This window comes from Triplophysa rosa, unplaced genomic scaffold (assembly GCF_024868665.1).
Source record: "Triplophysa rosa unplaced genomic scaffold, Trosa_1v2 scaffold126_ERROPOS923952, whole genome shotgun sequence".
In the NCBI taxonomy this organism is placed as follows: domain Eukaryota; kingdom Metazoa; phylum Chordata; class Actinopteri; order Cypriniformes; family Nemacheilidae; genus Triplophysa; species Triplophysa rosa.
In genome coordinates this window covers 122,100-138,287 of record NW_026634126.1, presented here as the reverse complement: position 1 = coordinate 138,287, position 16,188 = coordinate 122,100, and the positions used below count along the sequence as shown (strand labels likewise).

Genomic DNA, 16,188 nt, shown 5'->3' with positions numbered 1-16,188 from the left:
TTTATAAGTAATGAAATGAAAATAACTTATAATGTAAATGGTCATTTTAAAGTTTAATTCAATATGTGAATCAAACAATATTGTGACCTTTATGTCATGCTTTCCTACTTGTTGTCAGTTTGATGCTCTGTCAATACCAACCAAGGAAATATATAACACCTTTCGGTTGTTTTTTAAATGAGACCATGGAACAGTTTGTGTGAGGGTAGATCATAAGTGAGAAAAGTGAAGTGACCTATTAGTCAGATATGGTGACCCATACCCGAGATCATAAGTGAGAAAAGTGAAGTGACCTATTAGTCAGATATGGTGACCCATACCCGAAATGTGACCTCTGCTTTTAACCCACCCAGAGAGTAGTGAACACTCGCACAGCAAGTCATACGTACACCCGGAGCAGTGGGCAGCTATCACTGCAGCGCCCGGGGAGCAAGTAGGGGTAAGGTGCCTTGCTCAAGGGCACCTCAGTCGTTACCCGCCGGCCCTGGGAATCGAACCGGCAACCTTCTGGTCACGAGTACGACTCTAACCATTAGGCCACACTGCCCCCCATTTACTGCTGCTTTAGATTTAAAAGTCAAACTTAAAGTACACAGAATATTTATTTGTTGCTATGTCGAACAAAGCATATCATATTTTCGTACACAGTCCTCCTGGGATCTTTTTGTTTTTGATGAGACATAATACTTTCATCTCTGAGGCTGGAGATGTGAACCATGAACTATAATCTCTGATTTTTGCATATCATATAAAGAAATCACAAAACAGTGTTCCATGTTTTATAACATAAAATAAGTATTATTATTGTGCTTTAAATGTATAAAATGACAAGTTTTATTTTCAATTTATTTTTGAATAATGTGTATTTTTAAGACATAAAAACAGTAGAAAACACATACAAAATCATTTTAAGTATTTTTAAACATTCTTACACCAGGCCCTTTTAAAAGTTGATTGACTAGCAAACGTTACAGCCTTTAAAATTGTAATAAAAAAAAAGTTTTTTTCAGATTTTCATCAAATACAAAATGTTTACCTTGTTCCCTCAATTTCTTTACAAAAATAAATATTTTCAGGCACTTAGAATCTCTCTAAAAATATAGTAAACATTTTCGCTCAGAACAAACAATGTCCTCTGTGTAACACCCACAGAACACATGGACAACAAATACTTGGGTTTCATCAGAGCTGCCTGTCAGTGATGTCAATCTGTGCTTGCAGTAACTTATATGTGCTACTGAAAACCTGTTTCTGCTGAGCTCTGCATTTTTTAACATTAAACTACAAAGTTACAGTTTCACAGCAGAAAATTTCTTTAAGTACTGTAAACATTTTTTTTTCAATTTAGTAATTTCAGTCTTCATGACACTTAGGATTGTTGAACTTTAATGATCTGCCAAAATGATTTTTTATAATGACTTTTTTGGCATCAAAACCAGTTTTAGGCCCAAATACAGTCAGTAACAATTTAACAAGTATCAGCATGCTGTTACTGACAGTAATGTACTCTTATAAAACCACATGTACACATAGCTGCTCAGAATAAAATTTGATCTGCGTGGTAAAGCAGTGTTTCTTTAGCTTTTAAAGTTCATTCAAATGTTAACAAATAAAAAATAGTCTGTTTTAAAAAAAATGATGTCATTTTACTTTAACTCTATTGTGTATAGACAAACGTGCATAAAATATGTACTGTAATGAAACGCTGGTTTAGGAAATCCAATTTCTTTATAGCTTAGAACCAAGCGTTGCATTCATAAGCTGAGTTTCATTAATACATTAATTAATACATTGTGCTGGCAATTTAAGGTGGTTATGCAAGCTAATGCTAAAATTTGCACAAAATGTTTATAATTTTAAATGCATTAAACACAGCTTTAACAAGACAAAGTCAGCATAGTAAAATCTCAGTACCCAAATTTTCCAAAAAAAAGTCACATCTGAGATCAGTAAGAGTGCAATATTCGCAACAACTTTGTTCTCATTTTCAAGTCTGAACTATAAAACACACGCACACATTATTGGATTTGAAGGTATAGTGCACCCAAAAATAAAATGTTTGTCATCATTTACTCATCGTCATGTCATTACAAACCTACTGTATATTATGTTCTTTCTTCTGTAGAACATTGGTAAGCAAACAAAAATTGGCCCCCATTGACTTCCATTGTATGGACACAAAACCACTTTTTACTCAAAATATTTTAAACTCTTAAGTCATATACAAGTTTTGAATGCCATGAGGGCGAATAAATGATGACAGATGATATATTTTGGGGCGAACTATCCCTAAAATACTAGTATATAATAGCATGTACTACCTAACATGTCTTCACAAATCAGTTTCTGCTTTTTGTGAGGACAAAACGTAGTCAAATCTTTACATACACAACCAGCGAGACAAATGTATGAAACTAGCTATCAGTCTTAAACACAAACACGTGTACGCACACACAAACACACGCACGCACGCACACACACATACACAGGCATTCTATTCATTCTTGTGTGCTTATTCATTCCAATTGTATCGCCTTTTTGGGCCTTGACTATCTGACACAGAAAGAGCTCGACTCCATCTACCCTGAAGCTCGAAAACTTGTTTCATTCTCTTCGTCTCTGAATCTCATTCACATGTGTCGTTTCATGTGCAGGGCCAGGTGATCAGAACGAGAGAAACATCTGCATAGAAAAAGACATAGGAAACATTATGTACAGTACAGCAACTCAACGAAACTCTATTTGGTCACATGATCGAATGGTCACCTGTCACAGTGGTTGCATTTGAAGGGTTTCGCTCCTGTGTGTTTTCTGAAGTGCCTCGTCAGTTCGTCGCTCCGAGCAAAGCGCCACTCGCAGCCGTCCCATGAACATCTGTACGGCTTCTCACCTGCAAAGACCAAACACACACAGACACACACCATTACACTCATTCATTGGTGCTGACGGTCCTAATTCCACATAATGCAATACATAAAGCAAAAATTTGATGTCATTTTTTTTCCATGTCTGCTTATACAAAAAAACGGATTTAGTCGGTTTACTTAAACAAGCACTCTACATTCAAACTAAAGTGAACAGTGTCAGAAAAAGGCACACACAGAAAGACTATAGTGTTGCTAATCTGTGTTCCTGGACTACAATAACACCACAAATGATGAGCTTTTCAGGAATGCAGGGAGTCAACAAACCACACGTACTTGCTTTTCAAACAGAAAAAGTTGAAAGTGGTCACCTCAGCCGCCTCTGCAACAATGAGCGTGATGTAACAGCCGCAGCACATGTGAATGAATGCATACTGCTAGATTTGTGTGTTAGGGAGTGTAATGAAACTGACAGGAGGCAATGTTTCACTTCTGCCAGTCCGTTATCCTCAGTGAAGGTTATATGAGGGATTTTAAAAAGTGCTTAGAAGGTTTTTTTTGTGTCACGTGCAACACTGTTTATTTGTTTGTGATGACTTCTACCATGGTCCAAACTGTGGTGGCAACAGTTAGTCAAAATACAGGCGGTTCGATAGACGTAAACAAACTGCTTACCGGTATGTGTGCGTTGATGTGCTTTCAGGTGGGAGCTCTTGGTGTACACCTTCCTGCAACCATTGAAGCAACATCGATGAGTTCTCCTTCGTCTTTCAGGTGACTCTTCACCTTTGAGCTCCTCTTCCCTCTCCACATCTTCTCGCAGCTCTGCGGCAGGTATAGCGGAGAGTGATGCTATGTCCATGACTTCTTTGGCTGACAGAGGAGAGCAAGGCGGCGTGTTTGCGACCGCATGTTCATGCTCAGATACGCTGGGGCCCGATGGGTGTGTACGTACATCAGCAGATGGAATTTTCTGGCGGCTGGTGGCGAAACATTCTTTAAGGTCTGGGTGCGGAGGGGTCTTGCAGACCCCGTCCTGTTTGGAAACGGAAGCTCTTTGCGGGGGCGTGTTTGCTCCAGCTGTCCCGCAGCATCGCAGAAACTGATTCAACAAATTGTCAGATTCGCACGCTGATCTCAGATCTGCGGCAGAGACGTAGGGCTCGTTCTGAAGATAGCGTTCAAGCTCAAGACATGTCTGAGAAGAGAGCAACCAGTTAAAGAGACAATTAACCCCAAAATAAAAATTCTCATTATACGCATGCTAATGCTGTAAAGTTATGTTTGCGTTTTAGCAAAATGGCAATGCAGTTAATCTGATTTTACATGTTTCAGTGAGTGCAGTAAATTTATTTGAAAAAAAAAACACTTAATCGACAGGTCTTCACTAATACAGATTTTAAGAGCTGTGTGGTTTAATGTTTAGGCAATTTAAAGCTTTTCACAAAGCCAACAAAGCTCAAACCCTAAATGTAGGTAGGAATTCAATTTACATGCGCGAATTTGACATTACATTATTAATTTAATAATAATAAAAAAATAAAACGTTTAGTTTACATAGCTTGAGACATGCGCATCCGTCAATTTATCGCATAGAGACACGAGGAAAAACGATCATTAGGTCACAAATAAAATGCCATGTAAGGTTAAATAAAAAATAATAATAAATGAATCAAAACTGAAACAGCATTTCCCACCATGTAAACTAAAATTGTACCATCTACAGAATAAAAGTTACTTAAATGCAGGGAGGAAGAAGCATTATTTGATCTGCCTTTTAAAAACTTTAAAGTATGTAACGTTACGGTATATAAAGTTTTATAAAGACAGGTTGTTTACGGTAAGTTACCTGCTGCCAATACTCTTCTAAAGATGGCAATGCAGACAGGTATCCCGTATCAAGCACGCTCTGCAGCTCCTGAAAAATACTGCACATGGGAATAACATCCATAATCCACCCACTAACAGATCTGTCACACCCGCTGGAAATCGATTACCCGCCGTGCTTCAAGCGAATTCAATGCGACAGTTTGTTATTTGTGCGCCTCGTGAATGATCTACTCCACAGACAGCGCGCAAACACGCTGCAAACTTCTAATTTTTAAGCACACGAAACATATTCACTGACATTCAGTGACCCGCCCACCACAGCATTTGCAAAGTACCTTTAAGGAAAGTCTACGCACTCGGCAGTCGTATTTGCAACACCGGTGCAGATGATGCGCACATAAGCCCTATCTACTTAAACGGGGGAAGATATGTGTCTAAGATCACAATAAAACAACACTTGTCCGATCAAAAACTAAGCTTGGTAAGAACTGTACTAAAAATTTTGTTTCTTGAGCTTAAAAAGCGCGTGCGTTTACGACATTTAATACACAGCTACGCCCCATTTAATCTTTAACGATTGATGATTGGCTCTTTCACTGGAAGGCGGGACTTGCTTCGCATTTCGCCTCATTCGCGGTAATAGAACTGCGACGTCTTGTTATTGTCTACAGTCTTTGGTATTTGTTTGTCGTTTTGCTTCTCTTTGACGATTGGTGAGTTGAAGTTGGCGCTATTTCTGTCACGGTATATAAACGTTCAACCTTCTGTACATTTGCGGAAGTGTTTGTGGTACTTCCACGTATTTCGAAACGAGTAGGACAAGTTGTCAAAGCACCATAATAATAGTGTGCAGTTATGTTGTGCAACATAAAAGGCATAAACGAGTAAATGTGTAAGTGTAAAGAAAAACAAGTATTAGAAGAGTAATCAGAAATAACTAATGAATTAGTATTTTTTATTTTTAAACACCACAATACTAATGTTTTACATGTGTATACACGTTCCATGTGTTTGAAAACATTGCAGTTTTCATTTTCACACACGCACGCACACACGCACACAGTTTTTTGTTCAGATTTTCTTCAAAGAAAATGGTTCACACACACGCACGCACGCGCACACAGGCATGTCGGTCGGTGTATCATATCCAGTCTTTCTTTTCAAGGCTTGTGCACACACATTTACTTGCACTAACATGCACGTTGATCACAGAGTGTGTAGGCCTATACAGCGGCTATGACTCATATTTTCTTTGTGATAACACTCGATCATGCTGTTTTCTTCTACTTCTACTGTATTAGTCATAGTTTACCGCAGGCACACACAGCCTTTTTCACTCTTTTAGAGATCGTCATTCACCTGAAACCACAGAGATTGTTTTCATGGTAATCTAACACAAAGCATCAGTTGCATAGCATAACAACGACAAAAACCACAAATACAAATAAATAAACAGTTCCCACAAATTTACAGAACATTGAAAAGAAAACAAATCCAAAAATAAAATAAGGGGGGGGGCAGTTTTACACAGAACCAGTTTTACTGGATTAAAAGGCCTAATATCTGCAGCGGCAAAAGATGTCATGGATGCCTGTGAGCTAAACAAGTGTGAAAGACGCCTGGAGGACTGCTATAAAATGGTTGCAGACTCACACGTCATTTTGGATGTGCATGGCTAACACATTCTTGTTGCTGAGCTTCCGGCTGAGCCTGGTTTCTCCCGAGGTTTTTTTTCTCCATTATTCATCATTGGAGTTTGGGTTCCTCGCCACAGCAGAGCGGTGCAGTGTTGGCTTGCTCACCGGGAGACTGCATTTATTTATTTATTAGATATTATTTATTATAATGATCTTGCTTGGTCTATAAACACCATGCACTGTGCTGTGTTTTACCTTTCTGTGTTTTTCTTATTTGCTCCTGTAAAGCTGCTTTGGAACAATGCACATTGTGAAAAGCGCTATATAAATAAAATTGAATTGAATTCTCACTCCCGACTCGTCACATATTTACGCTCGGTCAGCGTCCTTCTGCGTCAATTTTGAACGAGCAGGGTACCCCTTTGGCGTCGTTTTTCGACGTGAAGGGCACACGAATTTTACCGTCATTATGAAAATGTATATTAGATATAATTTGCAATGATGATGTTTCGGAGTTTTATTTTAAGTTTAATGGCAAGGATAATTGCGTTTACATGACGCTATTCAGACGTTTCACAGTTTGAGAAAGTAATGTAACAGTTGATTTATCGTAATATAAAACACATAAAACAAGCAGTCACAATGTCGTTCAAAAACACAGATATTCCAAGGGTACCAACGCGAAACGATCGGTTTGTATGAGGCACAGATGCGAAAGCGATCACCGTCCGCCGTAAAGCTCAAATCCAGCGAAGAACGACGTTCAAATATTGCCGCCAGAGGAAGTTACGTCACCTTCGGTGCCATTGGCTCTCCCATGTCTCGTGACCGACGCGTCATTTCGTTGGCTTTGAACGTGTAACGGTATTGGCTCCCGCGACCGACTGCATGTAGCTGTTCCGGTTTATCTTTTGAATGGGAGCCGACTTCATGCATTCACGGACACGCACGGCATCTTCACGTAAAGTTATCGTACGGCTTTGGTGCAAAAAGGTAAGCGAAACGAGTTGTTTGTTATATTTTGTAATGCTTTTGGTCAGTTTGTGCAATAAATACCTGTGACTGTACTTTTATTCGCGTGTTGTGTTTTAAATGGCTGAGAAGTGGTTAGGGTTAGGGTGAGGTTGGGGTTAGGTGCTACAAAATATTAAAACCATAAATAATTATGAAATGCTAAGAATTGCACACATCTTGGCCTGGAGCATTTAGCAAATAGCAACGCAGTTCCCTGTTCGTCGAAAAACGACGCCAAAGGGGTACCCTGCGCGTTCAAAAGTGACGCTGTGGGGCGCTGACCCAGCGTAACCCAGCAAACACAGAACGTTCCCCTAACGTTAGTTTTTGGTTCCCTTTTGGTTATTTTTGGGAACCAAAAAATAACGTTCTAAGAACGTTCTTTTCAGGTTTTATTTTTGCAACCAGAAAATAACGTTCCCAGAATGTTGCAGGCTGTTTTTTTTTAAATAACCAGAAAATAACGTTCTCTGATGGTTATTTTTTGGTTATTTTTTGCAACCAGAAAATAACGTTACCTGATGGTTATTTTCTGGTTATTTTTTGCAACCAGAAAATAACGTTCTCTGATGGTTATTTATTGGTTATTTTTGCAACCAGAAAATAACCAGAAAATAACCATCAGGTAACGTTATTTTCTGGTTATTTTCTGGTTGCAAAAAATAACCAAAAAATAACCATCAGAGAACGTTATTTTCTGGTTATTTAAAAAAAAACAGCCTGCAACATTCTGAGAACGTTATTTTCTGAATTTTTTATTTAAAACCGTACAGATTTGAGAGTAGACTTATAGTTTCGTGATTTTTCGATTGATTTGACACATCTAAATCAACAGACCATGATGTAAGGACTGAAACTCAGGGCTTTTGATTGTTATATCTAAAGACGGAGATGCGCTATACTTCTGTGGTGAGACAAGAATATTGTTAGCCTGAAGATAATTAAATGTTTATTCTTCTGTCAATAAAAATCTGCTTTAAATATTGTGATGAAGTCATTGGTTATTTTATTTCGATATCTATAATGTCTGATGTTGAGGTAGGCCTACACACAGTGTGATTTTATTAGAAATGATATACTGTGCTGTTTAAATCGAAAATTAGGTAAATAATAGAAAATAAATAGAAAACTTCAGTGATGAAAAAGGAATTATTAGGCTAAAAGAATAATCTAATGCATTGATTTCATCCTCCATATTGTGTGGGATGATGTACTTTACTTATTTTAATTAGATTAACGTTAGACAAGTGATGGATAAAAACACAGCATTCATTACTGACGTGTAAACGGACCGAGAAAAATATTTTAGGCTAACGTTCTGGGAACGTTCCCCTAACGTTAGTTTCTGGTTCCCAGAAAGTTTTTTTTAAGGTTTGTTTTTGGTTATCTTTATGGAAATAAAACGTTAGTGTCATGGTTTCTATAATGTTAGGGTAACGTTCCCCTAACGTTAGTTTTTGGTTTCCAGAACGTTATGGGAACCAGAAACTAACGTTCTATTAACGTAAAGAAAACTTTCCTGGAGAACCAAAAACGAACCTTAGAAAATAACGTTCTGGGAACCAAAAACTAACCTTAAGGGAACGTTCTGGGAACCAAAAAACTAACGTTAGGGGAACGTTCTGGGAACCAAAAATTGTTAGCTGGGAAATATGTGAGGAGTCTGGAGTGAGAATGTGTTGGCATGGCAGCTGTCACAAACAACCTGAAATGACCAGTGAAGGATGGTCAAACATCTCTGCACTGCGACGCTACTTCACTCCGTTTTAGCTAGACTAGACTTTATGGTTGGATTTCTTGGTTTCTTATTGAACTACTTCAGATTATTTTCCCAGTCCAAATGCACACCATAATGAAAGAGTTTTTTATTAAATATATTTGGGAGTTTTTTATGAGCTAAAATTTTTAACTGAGCTTTAGCTACAATTTGAAATGTTTAAAATGTTTTTACATGACTTCAATTTCAGTTTTCTTAAACAGTCCTCTGATGTGACAAAATAATAAAAGAATGCAAATAATTATTTTAATAGGAGGTCATAAAATGGCATGCATAAAAAGGGCTGGAAAGTGATTAGAGACATGAACTCTAAATGCTCTCATGTAGATGAAGTTGCTGTGACGATTCATACTGACCAAATACAGACACACTAATATGATGAAATATCTTGTAATGTACCTTTCTGGCAAAAAGGCTTCAATCAGAAGGATACAATATATGTTCCTCTGAGAATAAAATGTATTTTGAGGAAAATGCATTAAAGGTATGATTTTGATGTGTATCAATAACAAACCAACAAATCCACCGAATCACAATAAAATAATATGCATGCTTATTTTTACCAGAGATTTTTGTTCTTCTTTAGCACCCAGCCTTTCAAAACTAGACCGTTATCTTTTTTTTCTCAGGAAAGCTCCAACATTACCAAGAATAAGATATACCCACATGCCTTTGACACGAAAGGTTTTCTGCTTCCTCTAACATCCCAAAATTCTTAGAATACATGCCATCTCGGTGTATCATTTTGTGCAATTGACCTGTGCAGACTCGCCCGCAGGTCCAGGAAATGCTCTTAAGTGCTGGTACGGTTACTGAACATTACTGCAGGTGTAACAGGGCTGGGTGTTCACTGGCAAGTGTTTGGATGAAGGCTTGGATCAAAAGTTAGCGGCTGACAAACAGTTGATAAGATCCGTACTTACTGTTACTGTTGTGTGCTGTTTTAAATCTTTTTTTTTCTTTATACTTATATTTTTTAAACTTATACTTATGAGAAGTCCCTTAAATATATTATTAAACTTATAGCCTATGTCCCTAAAATAATGAAGTTTATTTATAGCTTTATCTATACTTGCTTGGGTCACGTTACCCCCACACATGGAGTATAGTAAAATTTAAAAACATATTTTACCACTACTAAAGGTAGAGCATATAGGCATTTTTTGATAAACCACAGTAAACTAGGGAGAGAACAGCATGTTTTAATTGAAAGGCGTAGTAATAAACCCAATGGAAGCAAGACAGGCTAAAAAACAGTCTTGTGTGTGTTAAAAGCTGAGGTGTAATGATTGATATGGGTGTATCCTCACTATAATCCTTAAAACATAGGCACTTGGCTATCTGACTGACAGATATATTTAATTTTTATAATAATTAAAAATCTACAACTGACAGCACATAGACCCCCCTGCAAATATAATCTGGTGTTTTACATATGGAGACATTTTAAACATTTTGGGGGAGGGGTTGGGATGGCAGGACTAAAGTTGAGAAACCCTGGTTTACCAATGAAGAACACAAAGAATTGAAGGCTGATAACAAACTGGCGCCATCTAGTGAGTGACTTATTTCTAAACATTTTGTCAGTTTAACAGTCTCACCTGTTGATTAACTTCTGGAAAAAGAGACTAGTTACTGTATAAACTAGGGCTGTCAAAAGATTAATCGCGATTAATCGCATCCAGAATAAAAGTTTGTGTTTACATAATATATGTCTATGTACTGTGCATATTAATTTTGTATTTATAAATACAAACACATACACAAGTATACATATTTAGGAAATATTTACATGTATTTATTTATATTTACCAATAATTGAAATGATATATAAATGTTTATTAATATTTAGATTTTCTTAAATATATGCATGGATGTGTATGTCTTAATAAATACAAAATTATTATGCACAGTAAACAGATAAATATTATGTAAACACAAACTTTTATTCTGGATGCGATTAATCGCGATTAATCTTTTGACAGCCCTAGTATAAACTAGTGCTGTCAATCGATTAAAAAAAATATCGGATTAATCACACATTTTTTCTGTGATTAATCACGATTAATCGCACACAACAATTATATTTTAAAATATACTTTTACATTTTAATAATTTCACATTTAATCTTCAAATTGATGTAGAAACAACATATTTCTTTAACAGCATCATTTTATGAAAGCTAACATTTTGATATTAGTATTGTAACTGATGTCTCTATTAAATTGATTATTTTAACATTAATTATAGCCATTCAACAGTATAATTGAGAGCTCATGTAGGAAATTGAAGGACACTTTACAGTCTTTAATGCTAAATTATAAATTAAATGCAGAAGAATTCTCATTAAAGCTATAAAATCACATTGATTTCTTCTTTTATTTTGTTCTTTGATTAACATTAGTGACAGGAGTCACAGCAGCACGTTTAAGAGCGCGGCCTCTTTAAGAGCTGTCTCAGTTCGCAGATCTGACCGTCACCGCACTCCCATTTTCACAACTCTTTGCATTCATTTAAGATTTTATTTTACACTTTGAAGTCTGTGCTTAAGAAAACGCTAGACAAAACTGGCTTTCTGACATAATCTTGTGTGGTTTTATCCATTCAAGCACGAAAGAGAACTTAACACGGATGCGCTGTCTGACAGAGATTCACCGACGCAGCCGTTACTGTACACACCAGACTGGACCTCTCGTTGCGTTTTGCCGCGTCCCACAGTTTAGAAGCTGTCTATCTTCATTGAACGCCTCAAAGCAACTGTTTAAAATCGCGCTTAAGTGGTTTAAAAGCCTGTACACGAATAAGAGCGTGATTACATAATGTAACGCTAGACAAAGGATGTCAAAACAAACGGATGCTGCGTTAATTGCGATAAATATTTTCTCACGCGTTAATTTGAAAAAAATAATCGCAAGCGTTAACGTTGACAGCCCTAGTATAAACACATCCAAAAGGATCCCAAAATTGCCAAAGGATTTTTAATATGTAAACAGTTTTAACAAACAAACACTACTTAATGTTGTTAAAACAACATACTTTATAGACAAAAATAAAACAATAAACTAAAACATTTTGGGGTGGTTTCCCGCACAGGGATTAGTTTAAGACAGGACTACCTTAGCTAAATTAGGACATTTAAGTAGATTTTTACAAACATGCCTTACAAAACAACATTACCATGTGTGCATTTTGAGTTAAAACAACGGCGCTGATGTATTTGAAGATGTTTCAGTGCAAGCAGTTTTCAAATTTAGACAGATCTAAAATTTACTTTAGTCTAGGACTAGTCTTAAACCCTGTTCGGGAAACCACCCCATAATTGCATCATCTCTGTGCTGCTGAATCACAAACAGGTGGCACCCAAGTTCAACTATTGTTAAATTATTATTATTAACGTTGTATTAACGAGTTTGTTTTGGCATAGAAGTCTTTAGTCCTTAGAGATGCACACAAGGATTTATATTCATGTTTTTCCACACTTGAGCTTGATTTCCAAAACTGTACATCTGCCACGCTGGGCATTAAGGGTAAATAAATCTCTCTCTCTCTCTCTCTCTCTCTCTCTCTCTACATCAACTACATCATCTGTAATCTACTTCATCAAAAAACAAGTCAGTGTTAGACATCTCAATTTGAGTAGTTGTGTGGGGTTTAAAAGGCACTTTTTAATACTTGTAATACTTGATAGAATTCCAAGACAACAAATCTCTCATATATTTAGAACTATCCAATCCCATTGGCTCATATGTGACAGATTTGTCAAATCACAGCATTGCAACACCTCACTTCTCTATAAAAGTGGTGCATTGATTGCAGTTCACACATAATCGCTGTACACGAAAAGGACCAGACCACTAAAAACTGCTACCAAGAATTAGGTATGTGCTTTTAGACTTACATTAGCAACAATAAGCTCAATATACCAACTTTCATGGTAGGCTAGTTATCAACAGGTTCATGTGGACTCACCTCAGTGTGACTGTTTAATTCGACTGTGTAATCAGAAGCATGTTTTTGTCTGCTTGAAAATACAACAAAAGATTTTATTCAGCATATAACCAGGATATTCTTCTATTCATAAACAGGTATCAGTGTCTCTTTCAGGATACTGAACAAAAGAGTCGGTGCAAAGAAAACGGTAACCTCCTAAAAATACCCTAAACATAATAGCTAAGCATTTTAGATTACTGTTTGATTACTGCATGATTTTAGGTGTTAAACTGAAACGTGAAACAAAAACATTTTGCATGCAGGCTTTTCAATTGTTTTTGGCTGTGCCAAAGCCTTAACTTTAAACTTATAATGTGCTATTATGTCTAACACCCCACAGTATGGCTACTGTAAAATGCTGGCTCACGAGATTCTGTTTAGTGTCAACCAATTTCTTATTATAACAGTAAGTAAGTAACGTAAGTAAGAGAAAGACTGTAAATTGTAAAGCTAATAAATGTGGACTTAAATCCACCCAACTCCAATTCAGATTTCATAGGGTTCTTAATAATGTTCCTGTAGCCAAGTTTCTGGGATTTTTTTACATGAGTTAATCAAATGGGATGTTTACATCATCACAACCTGAAAATTAAAAAGATGGTTGTTGAACGTAGGTTTTTGTGATTATCAATTCACACTCCATTTAGACTTTTCTTTCTCTCTCCCTCCCAACTGGTAGAATTAATTTCAGGCAAAAGGAAATCACTGAAAATGGGCGGTGGTAGTAGTAACGAGAGTGCAAGAGCTGAGCAGGCTGAGCAAGAATGCTACCGGGCTGACCAGGCACGCCATCGAGCTGAGGAAGAACGCAATCAGGCCGAGCAGGCACGACAACAAATCCAGGAACAACTTTATAGTTTACGACAAGAGAGAGAGCTAGCGAGAATGAGAGAAGAAGAAAAGAGGAGAGTGACTGAAGCGAATAGGTCTAGAGAACAACAAGAAAAGAACAGAATTCAAAATAGTCATTAATTAATATTACTACTACTAATATTACTAATACTAAAATCATTTTTATGAATGATCAAAACTTGGTTTATGAATTAGAAATATCACATGGCACAGTTAATAATATGCAATGGAAAATGAATTATTGAGAAACTTTACAAATAAAGCCAACATCATGTCTTAAAAATGGTCCTTAGTTATTTTACTTATTTTATTTAACACTCCCTGAACAGTTTATTCTGTCTTTAAGGCTGCATTTACACTGCAATACACTCTAGAAAAAATGGTGCTGCTATATAGCACTAAAAGTGGTTCTTGGCTCGTAATCATAGCGGAACCACTATGTGCTATAGCACCATATTTTGGTGCTTCAGTGGTTCTTCAGCGGTTCTTTGGGATGACTGAGGTGCTCTATAGAACCGCTGAAGAACCATAGGGGCTTAACAGATTCTTTACACACTGTAAAAAATACAACTTCAAATTGTTCTCCCAACAAAGGTAATAAAGTAACTTGAACAAAGTTTTTTTAGTAGAAGAAGAAGAATGCATTATTTTGAGTATGCTGAGCAAAATTAGTCTAAATGTGGTACCAACAAAGATTCTTTTGTTGACTGTACTTGGATATCTAAGTGATTGTCCAAAGCACATCAAGAAGTTTGACCAATTTGCCAAACTGTGTAATCTAAAAAAAAAACAATTCTAGTGTTTGAAAGTTCCCAGCATGCATTGCAGAATTTTCAATTTGCCGGTTAAAATTATTAAAATGATTGCTATTTTAGTGTTTGCTGGCTATATTTTTTGTTTTTGTTGTCATTGTAAGTTACCTTTGGTATTTAGAGCTCCTTTTTTAACATAATGGTTAATGATGTTTGATGATTGTTACCATGAATGAGGCTCATGTGCTCAGTTTTGAGGTCTGAAGTAAATGACGCAGTGAGGCCACAACTAAAATGTTTAAAACACAAACAGCTTAAGCAGTTACTTAAGTAGAGTGTGTATATAATAATAGAACATTCATATGTTAACGTTATATCAAACACAATCTTTTGAGTTGGGTAAACTAAGTCCATAGTTGAGTGATCTCATAAATTTGATTGTTGCATATTTATTTTAAGTTGGTTCAACTTTTTTTTTCAATTGACAGTCATGTGATATTACTCAGTTAATTGTGTCAGGGTTTCTGTTTAGTGTGGCTTTGTTTCCTCTCTTGTGTTGATGTTTTTGCTTCTTGTGGCTTTGTTTCTTCTCGTGTGTATGTTTTGTTTCTTTTGAGCACATGGTGTAGTTGACTGCCTGCCATGCCTTTTCTTGTTATTGTGGTGTGACCCAGCCCCCTCGTTACCCTGTTGTCTCCTCGTTATTGTTTCAGTCTCCTCATCTATCTAACCAGTGTCTCATCTCTCTCCACTCCTGTCTCTCGTTTGGGTTTTGATTTCCTCCCCTTTATATTCCCTTCTGTTGTACTGTCCTGTGTGTGTGTGTGTGTGTGTGTGTGTGCGTGCGTGCGTGCGTGCGTGCGTGCGTGCGTGCGTGCGTTACAGCGGTTCTCCTGACTACCTCAGTATTTTTATATCTAGTCTCAGTTTTAGTTTAAGTTATAGCCTTTGTTATTTTTTGTAGTTCTCTTAATCTACCCTAGCCTTGGCCAAGTCTTGCTTTCCCCTGGTACCCTTCTTAGTTAGTTTTTGCCCGCTCTTGTTGTTTTTCTCTGCCCTCTCCTCAGCGCCCGTTGGACTCGCTCACCCTCCAGACACTGGATTTCCCATGACGGGATTGGACTCTTGAATTTTACACATCGTGTGTCGCCGGGTCGAGTATTCTCCCAGCCTCTGAATCTCTGCGGTAGCAGTTCTCTCTCCGAGCGTCATCGGGTCAAGCATTCTTCCCCCTCCAGGACTTCTGTGGTTCGAACTCTCTCCTGTAAGAGGGTGTCTGCTGTTCGGTGGGTCGAGTCTCTCTCCACCGATCTCCGTGCTACTGGTGGTGTCACTATTGACTGTCTTGTCGATCTACCATGTTAATAAAATTCTGTTTCTCCCCGCAATTGAGTCTGTCCCCTGGTATCTTATGACGTAATTGAGTTAGGTGAAATACTTGGCCAAAAGTTGAGTAAACTCAAAAAAGCTGT

The 16,188-nt window shown here is 37.2% G+C and overlaps 1 protein-coding gene and 1 long non-coding RNA gene across 2 annotated transcripts; one reads left to right on the top strand and one right to left on the bottom strand.

Moving 5' to 3' along the window:
- Nucleotides 1-609: 609 nt before the first annotated feature.
- On the bottom strand, nt 610-5,179 carry klf6b (Kruppel like factor 6b). Its single transcript, XM_057326752.1, has 4 exons — nt 4,714-5,179; nt 3,540-4,062; nt 2,767-2,890; nt 610-2,682 (listed from the first exon to the last, which is right to left on the bottom strand). Exons 1-4 carry the CDS (start codon nt 4,813-4,815, stop codon nt 2,631-2,633), a joined length of 801 nt encoding a protein of 266 aa, XP_057182735.1. The 5' UTR covers nt 4,816-5,179; the 3' UTR covers nt 610-2,630.
- Nucleotides 5,180-12,926: 7,747 nt separating this feature from the next.
- On the top strand, nt 12,927-14,247 carry LOC130549520 (uncharacterized). Its single transcript, XR_008962213.1, has 3 exons — nt 12,927-13,000; nt 13,208-13,260; nt 13,792-14,247. It is a non-coding gene; the product is annotated as an uncharacterized LOC130549520 (long non-coding RNA).
- The last annotated feature ends 1,941 nt before the right edge of the window (nt 14,248-16,188 follow it).

What these genes read in the sequence shown, in the direction of transcription:
- klf6b (XM_057326752.1), bottom strand. Translation starts at nt 4,815, where the DNA reads ATGGATGTTATTCCCATGTGCAGTATTTTTCAGGAGCTGCAGAGCGTG. An exon ending in TAGAAGAGTATTGGCAGCAG is followed by an intron (nt 4,063 to 4,713) that starts GTAACTTACCGT and finishes CTCTCTTCTCAG; the next exon opens with ACATGTCTTGAGCTTGAACG. An exon ending in AAATGCAACCACTGTGACAG is followed by an intron (nt 2,683 to 2,766) that starts GTGACCATTCGA and finishes TTTTCTATGCAG; the next exon opens with ATGTTTCTCTCGTTCTGATC.